The sequence below is a fragment of the Salmo salar genome, chromosome 13 (genome assembly GCF_965601325.2).
Source record: "Salmo salar chromosome 13, fSalSal1, whole genome shotgun sequence".
NCBI lineage: Eukaryota > Metazoa > Chordata > Actinopteri > Salmoniformes > Salmonidae > Salmo > Salmo salar.
In genome coordinates, this window is record NC_138303.1 from 85,677,308 (window position 1) to 85,695,234 (window position 17,927).

General features: G+C 42.3%; 1 protein-coding gene across 4 annotated transcripts in view; it reads right to left on the reverse strand.

Moving 5' to 3' along the window:
- LOC106567846 (THO complex subunit 2) overlaps positions 1-17,927 on the reverse strand; it is a 72,749-nt gene that overhangs the window by 28,839 nt on the left and 25,983 nt on the right. For all 4 annotated transcript variants that reach the window (XR_006758365.2, XR_006758364.2, XM_014137650.3 and 1 more), the window contains exons 16-17: positions 2,937-3,021; positions 152-245 (exon numbers count right to left, since the gene is read on the reverse strand). Coding sequence is in view for 2 of the 4 variants with exons in the window: in XM_014137650.3 (XP_013993125.1) it covers positions 152-245; positions 2,937-3,021 (179 nt within the window). In the remaining 2 variants the exon portion in view is untranslated. The remainder of the gene's footprint in view (positions 1-151; positions 246-2,936; positions 3,022-17,927) is intronic.

The following is a 17,927-nucleotide window of genomic DNA, read 5'->3' on the forward strand; positions in this document are numbered from 1 at the left end:
CGAGTTAAGCGGTACAACACTGCACGTCTTAATACATTCTGCCTACGTTAGCTGGACTATAGCATTCCAAATACATGATTAAACATAGTTCTGAAAGTGTATAAATAAATGGGCAAAAATTGCAAGTCACAAAATGTCAGATTAAGGATACAAGCCATGACGTCATAGTTGAGTGAGGTGAGGTATTTAAGGGAGTCTACCACTGGACCGATGAGGTTGTCATACCACTGGATCTGAGACAGGATCTGAGAAAGGGACAAAAATACATGGTTAATACAATACAGGGACAACAGGCCACACACACACACACACACACACACACCACCTGCCAGATGAAGATGATTAAAGAGGATATCTAAAAAAAACATCCGCCCAGCTGTTATATACATAGGGAGTGTGTAAAACATTTAGAACAGCTTCCTAATATTGAGTTGCACCCCCTTTTTCCCCCAGAACAGCCTCAATTCACCAAGGCATGGAAACTACAAGCTGTCAAAAGTGTTCCACAGGGATGCTGGCCCATGTGGACTCTAATACTTCCCACAGTTGTGTCAAGTTGTCTGCATGTCTTTTGGGTGGTGCACCATTCTTTATACACAAGGGAAAGTGTTAAGCAGTTCTTGACACACTCAAACCGGTGCGCCTGGCACCGGTTTAAAAAGGCACTTAAATATTTTGTCTTGCCCATTGACCCTCTGACTGGCACACATACACAATCCATGTCTCAATACTTAAAAACCTTTATTTAACCTGTCTCCTTCACTTCATCTACACTGATCATAGCGGTCACCTGCTCAGTCTGTCATTGAAAGAGCAGGTGTTCCTAATGTTTTGTAGACTGTGTAGATGGACCATTATAGTCAGATTCTAGAATAACATTCTAAATGGTCTGAGAAAACAAGGCCATTGCTCTGCAGTGTCCTCTGCAGGTCACTTAAACTTTATTATCCTCTCTCCTGGTAAAGCCACCTTATTACCGGTTACACTACATCCCTACACTCCCACTGTGACAGGATGCCATCAGACTCTCCTGTTCCTCCACAAAAGTATGTGGACACCTGCTCGTCAAACATCTTATTCCAAAATCATGGGCATTAACATGGAGTTGGTCCCCCTTTTGCTGCTATAACAGCCTCCACTCTTCTGGGAAGGCTTTCCACTAGATGTTGGAACATTGCTGCAGGGACTTTCTTCCATTCAGCTACAAGAGCATTAGTGAGGTCCGGCACTGATGTTGAGCGATTACGCCTGGGTCGCAGTCAGCGTTCCAATTCATCCCAAAGGTGTTCGATGGGGTTGAGGTCAGGGCTCTGTCCAGGCCAGTCAAAGTCCTTCTACACCGATCTCGACAAAACATTTCTCTATGGACCTCGCTTTGTGCACAGGGGCATTATCATGCTGAAACAGGAAAGGGCCTTCCCAAATTGTTGCCACAAAGCTGGAAGCACAGAATTGTCTAGAATGTCATTGTATGCTGTAGCATTAAGACTTCCCTTCACTGGAACTAAGGGGCCTAGCCCATACCATGGAAAACAGCCCCAGACAATTATTCCTCTTCCACCAAACTTTACAGTTGGCACAATTCATTCGGACAGGTAGCGTACTCCTTGCATCCGGCAAACCCAGATTAGTCTGTCGGACTGCCAGATGGTGAAGCGTGATTCATCACTCCAGAGAATGTTTCTGCTGCACTTCAGCGGTCCCGTTCTGTGAGCTTGTGTGGCCTACCACTTCTCGGCTGTGCCGTTGTTGCTCCTAGACGTTTCCACTTCACAATAACAGCACTTACAGTTGACCGGGGCAGCTCTAACAGGGCAGAAATTTGATGAACTGACTATGACGTGCCACATTGAAAGTCACTGAGCTCTTCAGTAAGGCCAATGTTTGTCTATGGAGAATACATGGCTGTGTGCTCGATTTTATACACCTGTCAGCAATGGGTGTGGCTGAAATAGTCAAATCCACTAGTTTGAAGGTGTGTCCACATACTGTAGTGTAAATGAGTGCAGAGAGGCTTTAAAAGACCCAGTGTTAGAATAAATAATGGTGTGGTCTCTTCCCGTGATCTTATTTGTGAAGACAGACAGGGGTTGAGGTGGGGGAGGAAGGAAAGAGAGGGGGGCTGAGGATGAGGGGAGTCTCAGGGGAGGTCCAACTCTCCTCACTCAGAGGAATGGCCTCACTCACGCAGAGGCCATTCAGCCAGACTGCAGGTTGAGAGATTAAGAGAGGCTTTAAAAAGGAGAGGAGCTGCACAGCTTTTTCATTCCATTAATGTCCTGCTGCTGAGGCACCACAAAACACAACCCCACTACCTCCCCATTCCTCTTTCTGTTTGGCCGACAATTCTGGTAAAGTCATTTTTTGAGATGTGAGATATTTAGGGGAGGGGTAGGGGATAGGGCTTATACTGTGGAGATGGACAGGAGAGGGAGTGGATGGGGGTGTTCTAGCAAGACAAGACAGGCTGTGACGTGGAGTAGGTGAGTTCATTAGTCACATGCATAGGGACACAGATGTAATTGCTGGGTACAGTGAAATTCTTAGGCTCCGACAGTACAGGTGAACAAGAAAAGTGAATGAAACAATTAGACAAATATATAAATCTGTGACAATGATAAAATGTTCATTGGGGTGTGGGGGTAAAGAGAATGTAAGCAGTCGCAGTGAATCAAATTTACATTCAGCACCCATTTTTCAGCAGTAGCCTATCGTTACAAAGGCAGATTGTAAAGATAGTGGCCTTAAAATAAGATCTCTCTGCCCCATGGAGATAGAGGACACGGAGTCCTTTCACTGTCAAGATTAAGTACTCAGTTAAAGTAGGAGTAGGGGGGAGATCACTCAAAATAAGGCTAATATTAGTGTCAGTCTCAAAACACTACTTTCAACTGTACAGTAGGTGAATAAAATATAAAATCCTTGAGAATACATACATAGTCAAAGAGGATGGTGGGGTTGCTATGGCTCAGCTTGCCTATCTGGCGCCCAGATGGTTTCACATTCTCTTTGGTTAATCGCCTGGAAAAAAGCAAAGAGAGAGAGAAAAGAGAGCAATTAATTAAATCTATTGAAGCATCTTGCAGCCAATACATTTACCCCTGTCAATGCTGTGGGACTCTGATTTGATGGTTAGGCCTAGACTGAAGATTATTTAGTAGAAGAATTTGCAACTAATAATGAACTTGTGCTCAATGTTTAGTTGCTTCATGCTGTTGGATTTGGGCTAAAATTTGAACATTGAGATATTAAAAGACATGATAGATCAGGCGCATAGTATATAAAAGGAGAGATCTGTAGAAAGACAGTGGCTGTGGAATGTGCTGGGTGGACGGGAGAGAATCACAGGAGTGCGATAGGTGATATGAGAGGACATCTGTGGATTAGGCGAAGGAGGGGTTGAGGTCAGGAGGTCACGTCAGATCCCCTGAAGGGAGAAATAATGGTTATATTATCCTGTTACCCACTTCCTGTCAATCCATAAGATGTAAGGATTGGAGAGAAGGAGGAGTGTCCAACGTACGTGTGTGTGGTGTGTGTGTGTGTGTATCAAATACACTTGTGATGGTGAGAATTTTTTTTTGTCTGAATTACAACTTTAACGACCGTTTGTGAAGAATTAAAATTGGTTAAGCTTCTCTAGTGTCCGTGAGTTATTTACTCAGAAAAATAAAAACCTAACAATGCTGATATCCATTTATTAAAATTATGTTTTTCCCTTTATCTTGTTAACTCATACACAGTATTATTGACAACATTATACTTCACGTTGACAAAACCAAAGTAATATTTTTTGCAGTAATCCAAGCTGGTAAAGGGATAGTTCAGGCAAAATTTATATTTAGGTGGAATTGCCCTTAACTTGAGTCGTGTCTGAAGGTCAATAGCGACAGAATACACAATAATAAATGTTGTACTTCTGCCACAGTAACGAGTTAGCATTGTCAAAATTCATGAATGTAAACAGCCAAACCGATGTGAGCAATGCTTCACTGCAAGCCGAAACGTACTCAAACACATTTCAAACTAGTTTTGGTAGCGTTGCTACTCGGGAAGAACATGTCCATGTTTTCTTCCACTGATGATGGGGGGGGAGAGAGAGAAATACAGTTACATAATCTGGATATTATTTGACGATATAATGTATTGTTTAGACAATAGCGCAATATTTTTGCGCTAGATGGCTGTACCTGCACCAAAACTCCATCTTCTTAAAATAGGGAGCCAATTTGTTTCCAGCACTTTTATTTCCTTGACTGATCAAAACTCGTGGCTTTTCTCATTGCCCTCTCATCCCTCTGCAGCAGACATATGGTTGGCAATATGTTTGGAACATCGAAACACAAAATCACAGTATCCAATCGCAATACATACATAATCGTGAGAATCGCAATACATAATGGGAGGGAGGAAGAGGGGTGGTGATTTAGAAGTAGTTAAAGCACCACCACCACCAGGGACTCGTTTCCGACTGTGGTTCTGCACAGTACACGCATACATGATGCAGGCCAGGGGCCAGGCACAACACATTAATTAACTTCCTATCGTGTGGATTAGCCACCTTGTAGTGACGCAGAGCAGTGGTGACATGTCACTCAGCAGAGCTGTATCCATATCATGAAGTACGGGTAATGATGTCCAAGCAATGTCCCATTTACATTATTAATAAACACTGGACCGAAGGCACTGACATCCTTCAGCTAACTACAAGAGACTAAGATGCATACAGGGGTGGATTGAATAAATAATCTAAATGTCTAATGGCCATTTTAATCATTCAGTAGCAGCAACTTAACAAACGGTGTATATTACATGAGGCTAGGGGCTGGTGAGAGGGTCACGGTGCTATGAGAGCAGGCGTTTGCAGCAGGGTTGGCGTGCTGCTATGCTAGCCTCAAATCTGACATGGGATGGGAGTAGACCACTCGAGTGCAACTGTGGAGCAATCTTCTATAATGCCCCTGGTGGAGGGAATAGTAGCTGTTCAATTCCACTCCACCACTCCCTGCCTTCCACTGCACCAGAGCTGCAGGATCTCAGCCCCGCAGCACCAGTTTATCCATTAGTCTCCCCACCCACCGAGTTGGGGAGCCCTCACACACACTAAACTGTCCCTTCCCCCTTCAGAGCGATGCATGCTGGTGTGGTTACATCGCACCCTCCAAAAGACACCAACCAGCACCACACATCCTCAGGGTATCCTTTTGTCAAGGAGCTTACACACGCAAACAGTGGAAACACCGTCACAGTAGCCAGAGTGTTAACAAAACATGTGTGGGGGGAGAGCACACCATGGCTGGCCGTGCAGTGTTCCTGCCGGGTGGGATCCAGCAGAATATTGATAACGCCAGGTAGGAGGCCTGCTCCATTCCCAGCTGCCTGCTTCCATTAAAAAATATATTTTCTTCCGGGATATGGGGGTTGTGCTTAGGGGGTTAGGGTACAAAACAAAACCATGGCTTCCCTGAGTGTCTGCTCTGTTCTACATTATCACGCAGCCCTGGGGTGCTCACTCTGTGTGTGGTGGCAATGACGGGAATACGCCAATGTCCACTGGTACACTACAGTAGAGGTCGACCGATTATGCTTTTACAACGCCGATAACGATACCGATTATTGGAGGGCCAAAAAAGCCGCTGCCGATTAAATCGCCCGATTTTTGTAATAATGACAATTACAACAATACTGAATGAACACTTATTTTAACTTAATATAATACATCAATAAAATCAACTTAACCTCAAATAAATAATGAAACATGTTCAATTTGGTTTAAATAATGCAAAAACAAAGTGTTGGAGAAGAAAGTAAAAGTGCAATATGTGCCATGTAAAAAAGCTAACGTTTAAGTTCCTTGCTCAGAACATGAGAAAGCTTGTGGTTCCTTTTAACATGAGTCTTCAATATTCCCAGGTAAGAAGTTTTAGGTTGTAGTTATTATAGGACTATTTCTCTCTATACAATTTGTATTTCATATACCTTTGACCATTGGATGTTCTTATAGGCACGTTAGTATTACCAGTGTAACAGTATAGCTTCCGTCCCTCTCCTCGCTCCTACCTGGGCTCGAACCAGGAACACCGACAACAGCCACCCTCGAAGCAGCGTTACCCATGCAGAGCAAGGGAAACAACTACTCCAAGTCTCAGAGCGAGTGACGTTTGAAACGCTATTAGCGCGCACGCGGCTAACTAGCTAGCCATTTCACATGGGTTACACCAGCCTAATCTCAGGAGTTGACAGGCTTGAAGTCATAAACAGCGCAATGCATTGCTAAGGGCTGCTGGCAAATGCACGAAAGTGCTGTATGAATGAATGCTTACGAGCCTGCTGGTGCCTACCACCGCTCAGTCAGACTGCTCTATCAAATCATGGACTTAATTATAACATAATAACTCACAGAAATACGAGCCTTGGGTCATTAATATGGTTGAATACGGAAACTATCATCTCGAAAAAAAAATGTTTTTTCCTGTCTGTGAAATACGGAACCGTTCCGTATTTTATCTAACGGGTGGCATCCATAAGTCTAAATATTCCTGTTACATTGCACAACCTTCGATGTTATGTCATAATTACGTAAAATTCTGGCAAATTAGTTCGCAACGAGCCAGGCGGCCCAAACTGTTGCATATACCCTGACTCTGTTTGCAAGAGAAGTGACACATTTTCCCTAGTTAAAAGAAATTCTTGTTAGCAGGCAATATTAACTAAATATGCAGGTTTAAAAATATATACACTTGTGTATTGATTTTAAGAAAGGCATTGATGTTTATGGTTGGAGCAACGTGTACCTAAGCGATTATATGCAACGCAGGACAGGCTAGATAAACTAGTAATATCAACCATGTGTAGTTAACTAGTGATTATGATTGATTGATTTGTTTTTTTATAAGATAAGTTTAATGCTAGCTAGCAACTTACCTTGACTTCTTACTGCATTCGCACAACAGGCAGGCTCCTTGTGGAGTGCAATGTAAAGCAGGTGGTTAAAGCATTGGACTAGTTAACCGTAAGGTTGCAAGATTGAATCCCCAAGCTGACAAGGTAAAAAACCTGTCGTTCTGCCCCTGAACAAGGCAGTTAACCCACCGTTCCTAGGCCGTCATTGAAAAATGTGTTCTTAACTGACTTGCCTAGTTAAATAAAGGTCTAAAAAAACTAAAAAACTAAAAAAAATTAAAAATGAATCGGCGTCCAAAAATACCGTTTTCCAATTGTTATGAAAATTTGAAAGTCGGCCCTAATTAAATCGGCAATTCCGATTAATCGGTCGACCTCTACACTACAGGGAGCAGGGAAAGGCCTCAGGCACAAACATGTACTTCCACACGTTGAAAATAAGTATGCATCATACTGCACTAGTGTGAAAAGCAGTAAATGAGATATACAGTAGCATATACTACAGTAACAGTCAAAAGTTTGGACACCTACTCATTCAAGGGTTTTTCTTTCTACATTGTAGAATAATAGCGAAGACATCAAAACTATGAAATAAAACATATGGAATCATGTAGTAACAAAAAAAGTTAACCAAATCAAAATATATATTATTTTAGAATTTTCAAAGTAGCCACCCTTTGCCTTGACAGCTCAGCACACTCTTGGCATTCTCTCAACCAGCTTCCTGGCGAATGCTTTTCCAACAGTCTTGAAGGAGTTCCCACATATGCTGAGCACTTCTTGGCTGCTTTTCCTTCACTCTGCGGTCCAACTCATCCCAAACCATCTCAATTGGGTTGAGGTCAGGGGATTATGGAGGCCAGGTCATCTGATGAAGCACTCCATCACTCTCCTTCTTGGTCAAATAGCCCTTACACAGCTTGGAGGTGTGTTGGGTCATTGTCCTGTTGAAAAACAAATGATAGTAGGACTAAGCGCAAACCAGATGAGATGGCGTATTGCTGCAGAATGCTGTGGTAGCCATGCTGGTTAAGTGTGCCTTGAATTCCAAATAAATTACTGACTGTCACTAGCAGGGCACCCCCACACCATCTCCTCCATGCTTCACGGTGGGAACCACACATGCGGAGATCATCCGTTCACCTACTCTGCGTCTCACAAAGATACGGCGGTTGGAACCAAAAATCTAAAATTTGGATTCATCACACCAAAGGACAGATTTCCACCGGTCTAATGTACATTGTTTGTGCTTCTAGGCCCAAAGCAAGTCTCTTCTTATTGGTGTCCTTTAGTAGTGGTTTCTTTGCAGAAATTCAACCATGAATGCCTGATTCACGCAGTCTTCTCTGAACAGTTGATGTTGAGATGTGTAGGTTACTTGAACTATGTGAAGCATCTGATGTGCAGGCTGCATCTGATGTGCAGTTAACGCTAATGAACTTATTCTCTGCAGCAGAGGTAACTCTGGGTCTTCCTTTCCTGTCGTGGTCCTCATGAGAGCCAGTTTCTTCATAGAGCTTGATGGTTTTTGCGACTTCCCTTGAAGAAACTTTCAAAGTTCTTTACATTTTCTGTATTGACTGACCTTCATGTCTTAAAGTAATGGAGTGTCATTTTTCTTTGCTTATTGAGCAGTTCTTTGCATAATATGGACTTGGTCTTTTACTAAATAGGGCCATCTTCTGTATACCACCCCTACCTTGTCACAACACAATGACTAGCTCAAACCCATTATGGAAAGAAATTCAATAAATGTAATTTTAACCAGGCACACCTTTTATTGAAATGCATTCCAGGTGACTACCTCATGAAGCTGCTTAAGATAATGCCAAGAGTGTACAAAGCTGTCATCAAGGCAAAGGCTGGCTACTTTGAAGAACCTAAAATATACTGCTCAAAAAAATAAAGGGAACACTAAAATAACACATCCTAGATCTGAATGAATGAAATAATCTTATTAATTACTTTTTTCTTTACATAGTTGAATGTGCTGAAGACAAAAATCACAAAAATAATCAATGGAAATCCAATTTATCAACCCATGGGAGGTCTGGATTTGGAGTTACACTCAAAAGTAAAGTGGAAAACCACACTACAGGCTGATCCAACTTTGATGTAATGTCCTTAAAACAAGTCAAAATGAGGCTCAGTAGTGTGTGTGGCCTCCACGTGCCTGTATGACCTCCCTACAACGCCTGGGCATGCTCCTGATGAGGTGGCGGATGGTCTCCTGAGGGATCTCCTCCCAGACCTGGACTAAAGCATCCGCCAACTCCTGGACAGTCTGTGGTGCAACGTGGCGTTGGTGGATGGAGCGAGACATGATGTCCCAGATGTGCTCAATTGGATTCAGGTCTGGGAAACGGGCGGGCCAGTCCATAGCATCAATGCCTTCCTCTTGCAGGAACTGCTGACACACTCCAGCCACATGAGGTCTAGCATTGTCTTGCATTAGGAGGAACCCAGGGCCAACCGCACCAGCATATGGTCTCACAAGGGGTCTGAGGATCTCATCTCGGTACCTAATGGCAGTCAGGCTACCTCTGGCGAGCACATGGAGGGCTGTGCGGCCCCCCAAAGAAATGCCACCCCACACCATGACTGACCCACCGCCAAACCGGTCATGCTGGAGGATGTTGCAGGCAGCAGAACGTTCTCCACGGCGTCTCCACTCTGTCACGTCTGTCACGTGCTCAGTGTGAACCTGCTTCATCTGTGAAGAGCACAAGGCGCCAGTGGCGAATTTGACAATCTTGGATTATTCTGGCAAATGCCAAACGTCCTGCACGGTGTTGGGCTGTAAGCACAACCCGCACCTGTGGACGTCGGGCCCTCATACCACCCTCATGGAGTCTGTTTCTGACCGTTTGAGCAGACACATGCACATGTGTGGCCTGCTGGAGGTCATTTTGCAGGGCTCTGGCAGTGCTCCTCCTGCTCCTCCTTGCACAAAGGCGGAGGTAGCGGTCCTGTTGCTGGGTTGTTGCCCTCCTACGGCCTCCTCCACGTCTCCTGATGCTCTGGACACTACGCTGACAGACACAGCAAACCTTCTTGCCACAGCTCGCATTGATGTGCCATCCTGGATGAGCTGCACTACCTGGGCCACTTGTGTGGGTTGTAGACTCCGTCTCATGCTACCACTAGAGTGAAAGCACTGCCAGCATTCAAAAGTGACCAAAACATCAGCCAGGAAGCATAGGAACTGAGAAGTGGTCTGTGGTCACCACTGCAGAACCACTGCTTTATTGGGGGTGTCTTGCTAATTGCCTATAATTTCCACCTGTTGTCTATTCCATTTGCACAACAGCATGTGAAATGTATTGTCAATCAGTGTTGCTTCCTAAGTGGACAGTTTGATTTCACAGAAGTGTGATTGACTTGGAGTTACATTGTGTTGTTTAAGTGCTCCCTTTATTTTTTTGAGCAGTGTATATTTAGATTTGTTTAACACTTTTTTGGTTACTACACAATTCCATGTGTGTTAATTCATAGTTTTAATGTCTTCACTATTAATATACAATGTAGAAAATAGTAAAAATAAAGAAAAACCCTTGAATGAGTAGGTGTGTCCAAACTTTTGACTGGTACTGTAATATATGCTACCGTATATATCATTTACTGCTTTTCACATGCCGTATGATTTACTAGCTAGCATGAAGTGCCATTGTTTTAAAGGGGGGGGGGGGGGGCTGAATGCACCGATTCGCATGTTTATTTCTGCTGCTCATTATGAAAAACAAGATTTGGATGCTTGTGGGTGTGGTTCGATGTGGGTGTTACTTAAGTAATAATGCCAGAGAAGTCGGTGTTTGGAGGATATATTGGCATGGGTGTTAGGCCCGAGACAAAAGTCGAGGGCCGGCAAACCGTGCCAATATATCCTCCAAACACCGGCCTCGAGGGCATTATCACTTTTATACAACAGGTTACCAACATATTCAAATAAAGATTGACATATTTTCATTAAAAACATTATTTTGATTAATTTATTTCATCCTTCCACAAGATATAGTCCAGACAGAAATCTAGGGTTGCTACCCAAGCAGACTGGTCGTTCGTTCTAACGGTTCGGTTGCCAGAGACGTGACCAAGTCGTTCAGTGTTTTTTTGGGATGTTCTAAATATTCCATTGCCATACTGGCTGGCAATGTTCTTTTCCCTTGCTTGCTAGCCAGCCAACTACGGCTATCTTACAGTCACGTCAAACAGTGCAGCCAGAATAACAACAGTAGCTGCATTTGTTAAGCTGTTTTCTAGTGACAATCATTTGGATGCATCCATAACAATGAGTTAATGAGGCATGATTTCACCTGGCATAGAAAATGTGCTTACTCCTCAGGACACTGTTGTTCAGAGGAGCTAGCCAACAACACAGCTAACACAATCACTTCAAACCGAAGCTGGAAAGAATGTAAACTAGCCTCACTTCGTTTTGTAACTTTTTTCAAAAGGACATTTCTGTGTATATCCATAAAAATGCCTGCCGATTCATGATTTCGACTGGTTGAGAAACGCTGCCCGCGTGTCCATCACTATGGGACAGCTGGAGCCCGAATTTAAATATTGAAACAGCGTTGCAAATGTCAGCGAGACAGACCGTAAGGTTTATTAAATCTCCATTGAAGAAAACTAAATCTTAGTTGAAAAGAAATTGTGAGATAATGTCTTGATGCTTTTTATAGTGGAAATCAAGTTTATAAATTGCCTGGCTGATGAGACAGTGGATTGCGCAATCAGATGGAACAGAGTAAACAGGCATTTTAACATCATAGATTTAGCTGGTGGTAACTTGTGGAATAGACACCAGCTGGAATGCGGTTTTAACCAATCGGCATTCAGGATTAGACCTACCAGTTGTATAAGTTTTATGTCTTATGTAAACAAGCAGCCGGGAAGTAGTTCTGTACGATGGCCAGTGGCGGGGTCGATAAACCTGGAGGATTCTCCATTATCGTTTAAATCTCCAGTTTGGGAACATTTTGGTTTCCCAGAAGACTACAACGGCGATGACCAGAGAGAGTATGTCTCCACTGCTCAAGAGAATAGCCTACAGTATGCAGCTGCCAACACCTCAAACATGTTGACACATTTACGCCGACGTCACCCCAGTATTCCTACCACCAGATCAAGACGGAAACGCAAGAAATAATGATTTTTAAAAAACCGGCTCCCCTCTGTATTCAAGCACCCCTTCGCAGCTGATTCTGACAGAGCCAAAGAAATTACAAGAGCGATAGGTATGTTTATAGCTGTGGATATGTGCCCATTCTCGGTGGTTGAGAATGGGGAGTTTAAGCACCACGTGAAAGTGCTCGAGCCACGTTATGAACTTCGCCCTCTCACAATGAATTGGCCAATGCACCATGAGTTGCGCTTACTACAGATGGATGAACCGCCAGGGCTACAGAGTTACTTAACATTGACACAGCCCCAGAGTGCCACACACACACACACACGCATATTTTTCTCTTTGTAAGAAAACAGCATAGACCTAAACAATGTCTGAGCCATGTTTACATATTTTACACGCATATTGTACTTTATTTTTGTGTTGATGAGCAATCATGTGTTTTCATTTAAGAAAATACAAAGTTTTGTTATTCCTGATTGCGATCCCATCAGTCATTATATGACTCATGATAGAGAACCAGGAATACCAACACTTTGGATTTTCTTAAACAAAAAATAACTGGCATTTCATTTTCTCGCTGTACCTGAACTGTGACAGCAAAACAGCAATATGTACCAAACCGTGGGTTTGGTGAACTGTTACATCCTGAGGCATTACAATGGGCAAGTGGGCATGAATGTAATCCAAACTCAACCCTTACATAAACTGTGAAGACCTCAGTTACACAAATCTCACAAAACTGTTTTGGAATATACTGAACTTAGGACCCAAATTATCCTACTTACACTTTTTAGACAATTTTACCATTGGAAAAAATATTTGACTAATATCGATGCCACATAGGTCGTTCTCAACTAAATACTTTTTTTGTTTGTTGAGTTGCTCTTTAAAAAAGGTCAATCCGGAATTGGCATCTCTCAGCTGTTGATCAAAACATGTGACTGGGTGACCTTGTGTTTCAAATCCTGGATGGCCCCATTATTAACATAATCAAGCCCAATTAAAATACACTGTAAACGTTATACAGCCAGTGCTGATCATGTGCTGATCATTCTACATAGAATGAAGACAGTTCCTCTTATGAGATAATTGTGTGCAGCATTTTCACTGTGCTAAAATATATATTTTTTTGGCACCAACTATTATAGAAGTAAGACATTGTGAATCTAGAAAACATGCAGTCTTTGTGTATCATGTGCAGTAGTGAGGCTGTACTTCAGCGCTGACCCCACAAAGCCCAGTGGTTCAGAAATAAAACAAGCCTGAGGCCCTTTCCAAAGTAGGCACCCACACCAGCCCACGTCTGCTATTGTCTGTGTGTGTGTGTGTGTGTGTGTGTGTGTGTGTGTGTGTGTGTGTGTGTGTGTGTCTTTATGGCAGTGCGAGTGAGCATTTTGTTGAGAGCTGGATAAATGAAATATTCCTGGCCCATTGGGTGCGCATGCCATTAGTAGATGTTAGCACTTGTATCAAATAAAGCCATGAAAGTTGCAGAACATTCCTAGATCTGTGCCAACCAAAATAATTACTATGGTAACCAGGGCTGCATGTTAGTGCTTCTCAGCACCCACGTCTTTTTTTCTACATGTTTCCATACCAACCACTGATATCCATAAAGAATTCAATGGACACAGTAACCTTGAGTTTATCTCCTAGAGAAATGTATGTAAACCACTGACTGGCTTTGGGGGTGCATTTCTATAGAGATGCTGCTACAGTGTACCCAAGGGGCAAGGGTTGGATGATTGAATTCTGTTAGATGCCTGAAAAGTCTATAAAAAGGAAAATACGAGTAGTGGGTGTATAAAATGTGACTAAGTGCCACAACCACACGATGGATAAAACAACGGGCACTATATCTAACTGGTAAGGCGATACGTTGGGGAGGCGTAGCAACAGGCCTCCAATGTGTGTGGGCGCAATGCCCCTGGGCTGAATATAATAATTAGAATTCCCTACGCTCAGCTGCCAATCACCATGGTACAAAGCACCTCTCACTCACATGGCTCTCTCAATTCTTATTAGCCAATGCCCATCACCACTGGCGTGATGCAGTTTCTCTGGAGCCCCCCCGCAAGGACAGAGATCGGGCACCCCTCCCTAAAATAAAATCGAATGAGTAAGCCAGACAGCCACTCAAAGTATAGACTAACGATCGCGGTCAATGTGGCTGAAATTGCAGCATGTCTATGCGGCTGCATGCCTATCAAATCGATTATAGGCTTTCTGTGGTGCCAGGGCATGTTAACTACGCATTAACTAATCGATAAATGTTTATTGGTAGGTCCATTTGGTCATAATTTTCTCATGTTATGCCTAACATTGCACAAAAGCTATACACGGTGTCTCAATGCTCCCACTTTTAGACTGCTGGTTGGTGGTAATAACGTAATTACTTGTTCAGTAAAAAAAGTTGGAAATTCAAACATTGCAGATGGTAAAATACATTTTTGATGCAACAGCATACTAATCAGCTACAGATTATAAAACTGTCCGGTATAGGCACCTGCATGACATGAGCCATGCTCACGCTCTCACCCAGCTTTGATGGAAAGTTGTTTTGAGTAAAACCAGTCTATTAAATAAGTCAGTCCACCCTCAAAACACTAGCTTACAAGGGATTGTTTCATTATGCAGTGTCATGACTGACTGCGAAATCCAAATAGGTCAGATCAGATTTGCAACGAATAACTTCAATCAGACCCCCTTTCACCCATGGGGGGGGGGGGGAGGAAATAACTAGTGGGGATTGACACCCGCGTCCTGTGGTAAATCAAGGGAGAAGATCCAGGCTGGAGCTCTCCAAATTCACTAAAAGTTGTGTGCTTTGTCTCAGATATTTTCCCGCTGAAAGTAACACCTTCAAAAGTGAATACAGGAACACTATTTTGAACGTAGAACGTGGGGTATGGTGGAGGCGATCTATAGAACACTAATGTCATTAAACATTTTATAAAAGGAAATACTGTAACTTGGGGAGTACACACACAACATAGCTGAAGTTTCCACACTATGGGTTGTGCATGTAATATGAAAAATGAGTGTTTTTCTTGAGAGGGATGTGATTTTAGAAGAGATAATTGTTTTTTATAACTTTGCACAGTGAGTAATCACCGCCCTGGAGTGAGGTCAGGGTGCGTGCCAGCCTGCCGGAACAGCCCCTTTGGAGCAAAAGGTATAAATGATAGGTAAAGGGGGGAAAAAAAACACATTTAACCAGAAAAGGCATGAAGCAGCAGCTACACGTTTAAAATGGTTTGATAAAATCACCTCCCGGACAATCACTGGTAGAGCTGATTAGCTGTTCTAAGTAAAGTACCTTCGAATTGAAGGAGGACCATCCTGTTACTCTACTCAAACCATCATATTACGCTATTCTCATCACCCCACTGGGGAACCACTGATAAGGCTGGCTAGCCTACCTTCAAAGTAGTATCTTCAAGAGCGAATGGAAGGACAACTCTGTAGTTCTGTTCAGGACTACACGACAAGTCACCGGATACCAGAGAACTAAGAAGAAGGACAACAGTAGAAGACTTGTTGGAACCATTTCGGACAATCAAAGCCTTACAAGCGTGCCGCGAAAAGGCCCAACACCCTTTCCAAGGCTGCCCTGTTCACTGAGAGTTCCCGGCGAACCCAGGCATTTCACGTAAATACATTCATGATTTCTTGCTCAAAGCAGGCGGTGGTTCATGTTCAATGTACATGGTTATTGTAGGTGAGAGTAGTTTCTGAATGTGGCAATGTTAAGTGTCTCTGTCCCTCTCTCTCCAAGGCTTCTTTAACAAGCATCCATGTTGCCGTCTTTCGCTAGGGACCTGTTTTCGGCGTATTACTGGTGCAGTGTGTGTATGTTTATCCTGTGTTCCCATTTAATTAGCTAGTAAATAAATAACCTAATTTGAGTAGTACTGAATGATATGATACGAGGTTATGATTAATAAGTTGACTCTTTATAGATGACATTGGTAAAGACCTTTTAGAGTATAATTCGGGAGATGGTAACTCCTTAAAAGAACCGCTCGCAGATTCTAATGAGTGGTTCGATTAATTTAAATCGCGTAACAATTAAACAGTTAATTAGATAAGTCTTCAGATGAATATCAAATTCAAGTCATGACAGCTAGAGGTCGACCGATTATGATTATTATTTTTTAACGCCGATACCGATTATTGGAGGGCCAAAAAAGCCGATACCGATTAATCGGCCTATATTTTTTTGTGTGTGTAATAATGTCAATTACAACAATACTGAATGAACACTTATTTTAACTTAATATAATACATAAATAAAATCAATTTAGCCTCAAATAAATAATGAAACATGTTCAATTTGGTTTAAATAATGCAAAAACAAAGTGTTGGAGAAGAAAGTAAAAGTGCAATATGTGCCATGTAAGAAAGCTAACGTTTAAGTGCCTTGCTCAGAACATGGGAACATATGAAAGCTGGTGGTTCCTTTTAACATGAGTCTTCAATATTCCCAGGTAAGAAGTTTTAGGTTGTAGTTATTATAGGAATTATAGGACTATTTCTCTCTATACGATTTGTATTTCATATACCTTTGACTATTGGGACTAAAAAATGATCGTGTAGTGGAGCTGCATAAGTGTTGCTCTCCACTTTCTGGAGGATCAAGTTTTGAAATCAGTGGAATTAGAGTATGATAGCTAAAGAAATGGAGAAAACACACGTCTCCGGATTACATCTTCAAACTAAGAGCAACCGTGGTATGGCATTCCTGACAGGGAGAAGCATCCATCATGCATGATGATGTATACAGGTAAGATCTAGCTACATTTTCAGATATTACATGTTTCTAATTTTGCTAGAAAGTGGTTTCATTTCAAGCGAAAGTGTACTGTTAGCTAGCTAGCTATGTCTTAAGCTAAAGTGTACTGTTAACTAGCTAGCTAACGTTAGCTGGCTGGCTCCCTAGTGGACGTTATTCTTCGTTTCCCAGAGCTGTTTGCTTTTCTAGTTCGAGCTGAATGTTAGGCATTGTTGGCACTTTGTTCATTGTTGTTTAACTAGCTAACATTAGCTGGCTGGCCCGTTAGCTAACATTATGCGATGTGTGTACGTGGCTGGTGTCAGTAAACGTCTGCAAAAAAGCGTAATGAAATTGTTACCAGCAGAGCTGGTTAGGCTGTTTTCATGTTATCCAGAGGTAAACAAATCATCGTCAGAGCGTCAAGTGTGCGCTCTGAGAGCGAAACAAGATGGGTGGGGCTAAAGCTTAAGAAACTGTGAATGATGCTGAATGGGTGTAGACAAAGAGCTCTTCACAAGATACCAACTCATTCAAAGGCGATTTTCTCAAAGTGAGTTTACAAGTTAATCAACTTTCAAAGCAGAATTACTTTCCCATTGTTCCTCAAACACAGTGTATGATATACCATTTTGTAGCTCTGAGTCTACTTTTATCCAACGTAAAAAAATACCATTTCACATTTTGCTACATAAGACCGAATCCAGGTGGTGAGACAAATGTCATTTGTTTTTTTAATAAATTAGCAAAAATGATTTATTTTTTTAAACTGTTTTTGCTTTGTCATTATGGGGAATTGTGTGTAGGTTTAATCAATTTTAGAATAAGACTAACGTAACAAAACATGGAAAAAGTCAAAGGGTCTTAATACTTTCCAAATGCACTGTATAATTAAAAGTCTCATTAAAGAAAGGTTACATTTTCCGGTGCCAACCTCATGTCAGCATCTAGAGGCTGTAGCAAATACGCATAGTCTATCACCTACACTTTGACATGTAGGCTAATCGTGTTGTTTTCTTAACAGAAGAGCTACTGTTTTTTGGTTTTCAAATCAATTTAAATTGACAATTTTGGTTGATGGCCTTCGTGCCCTGTCAGATTGGGCACCTCTTGACA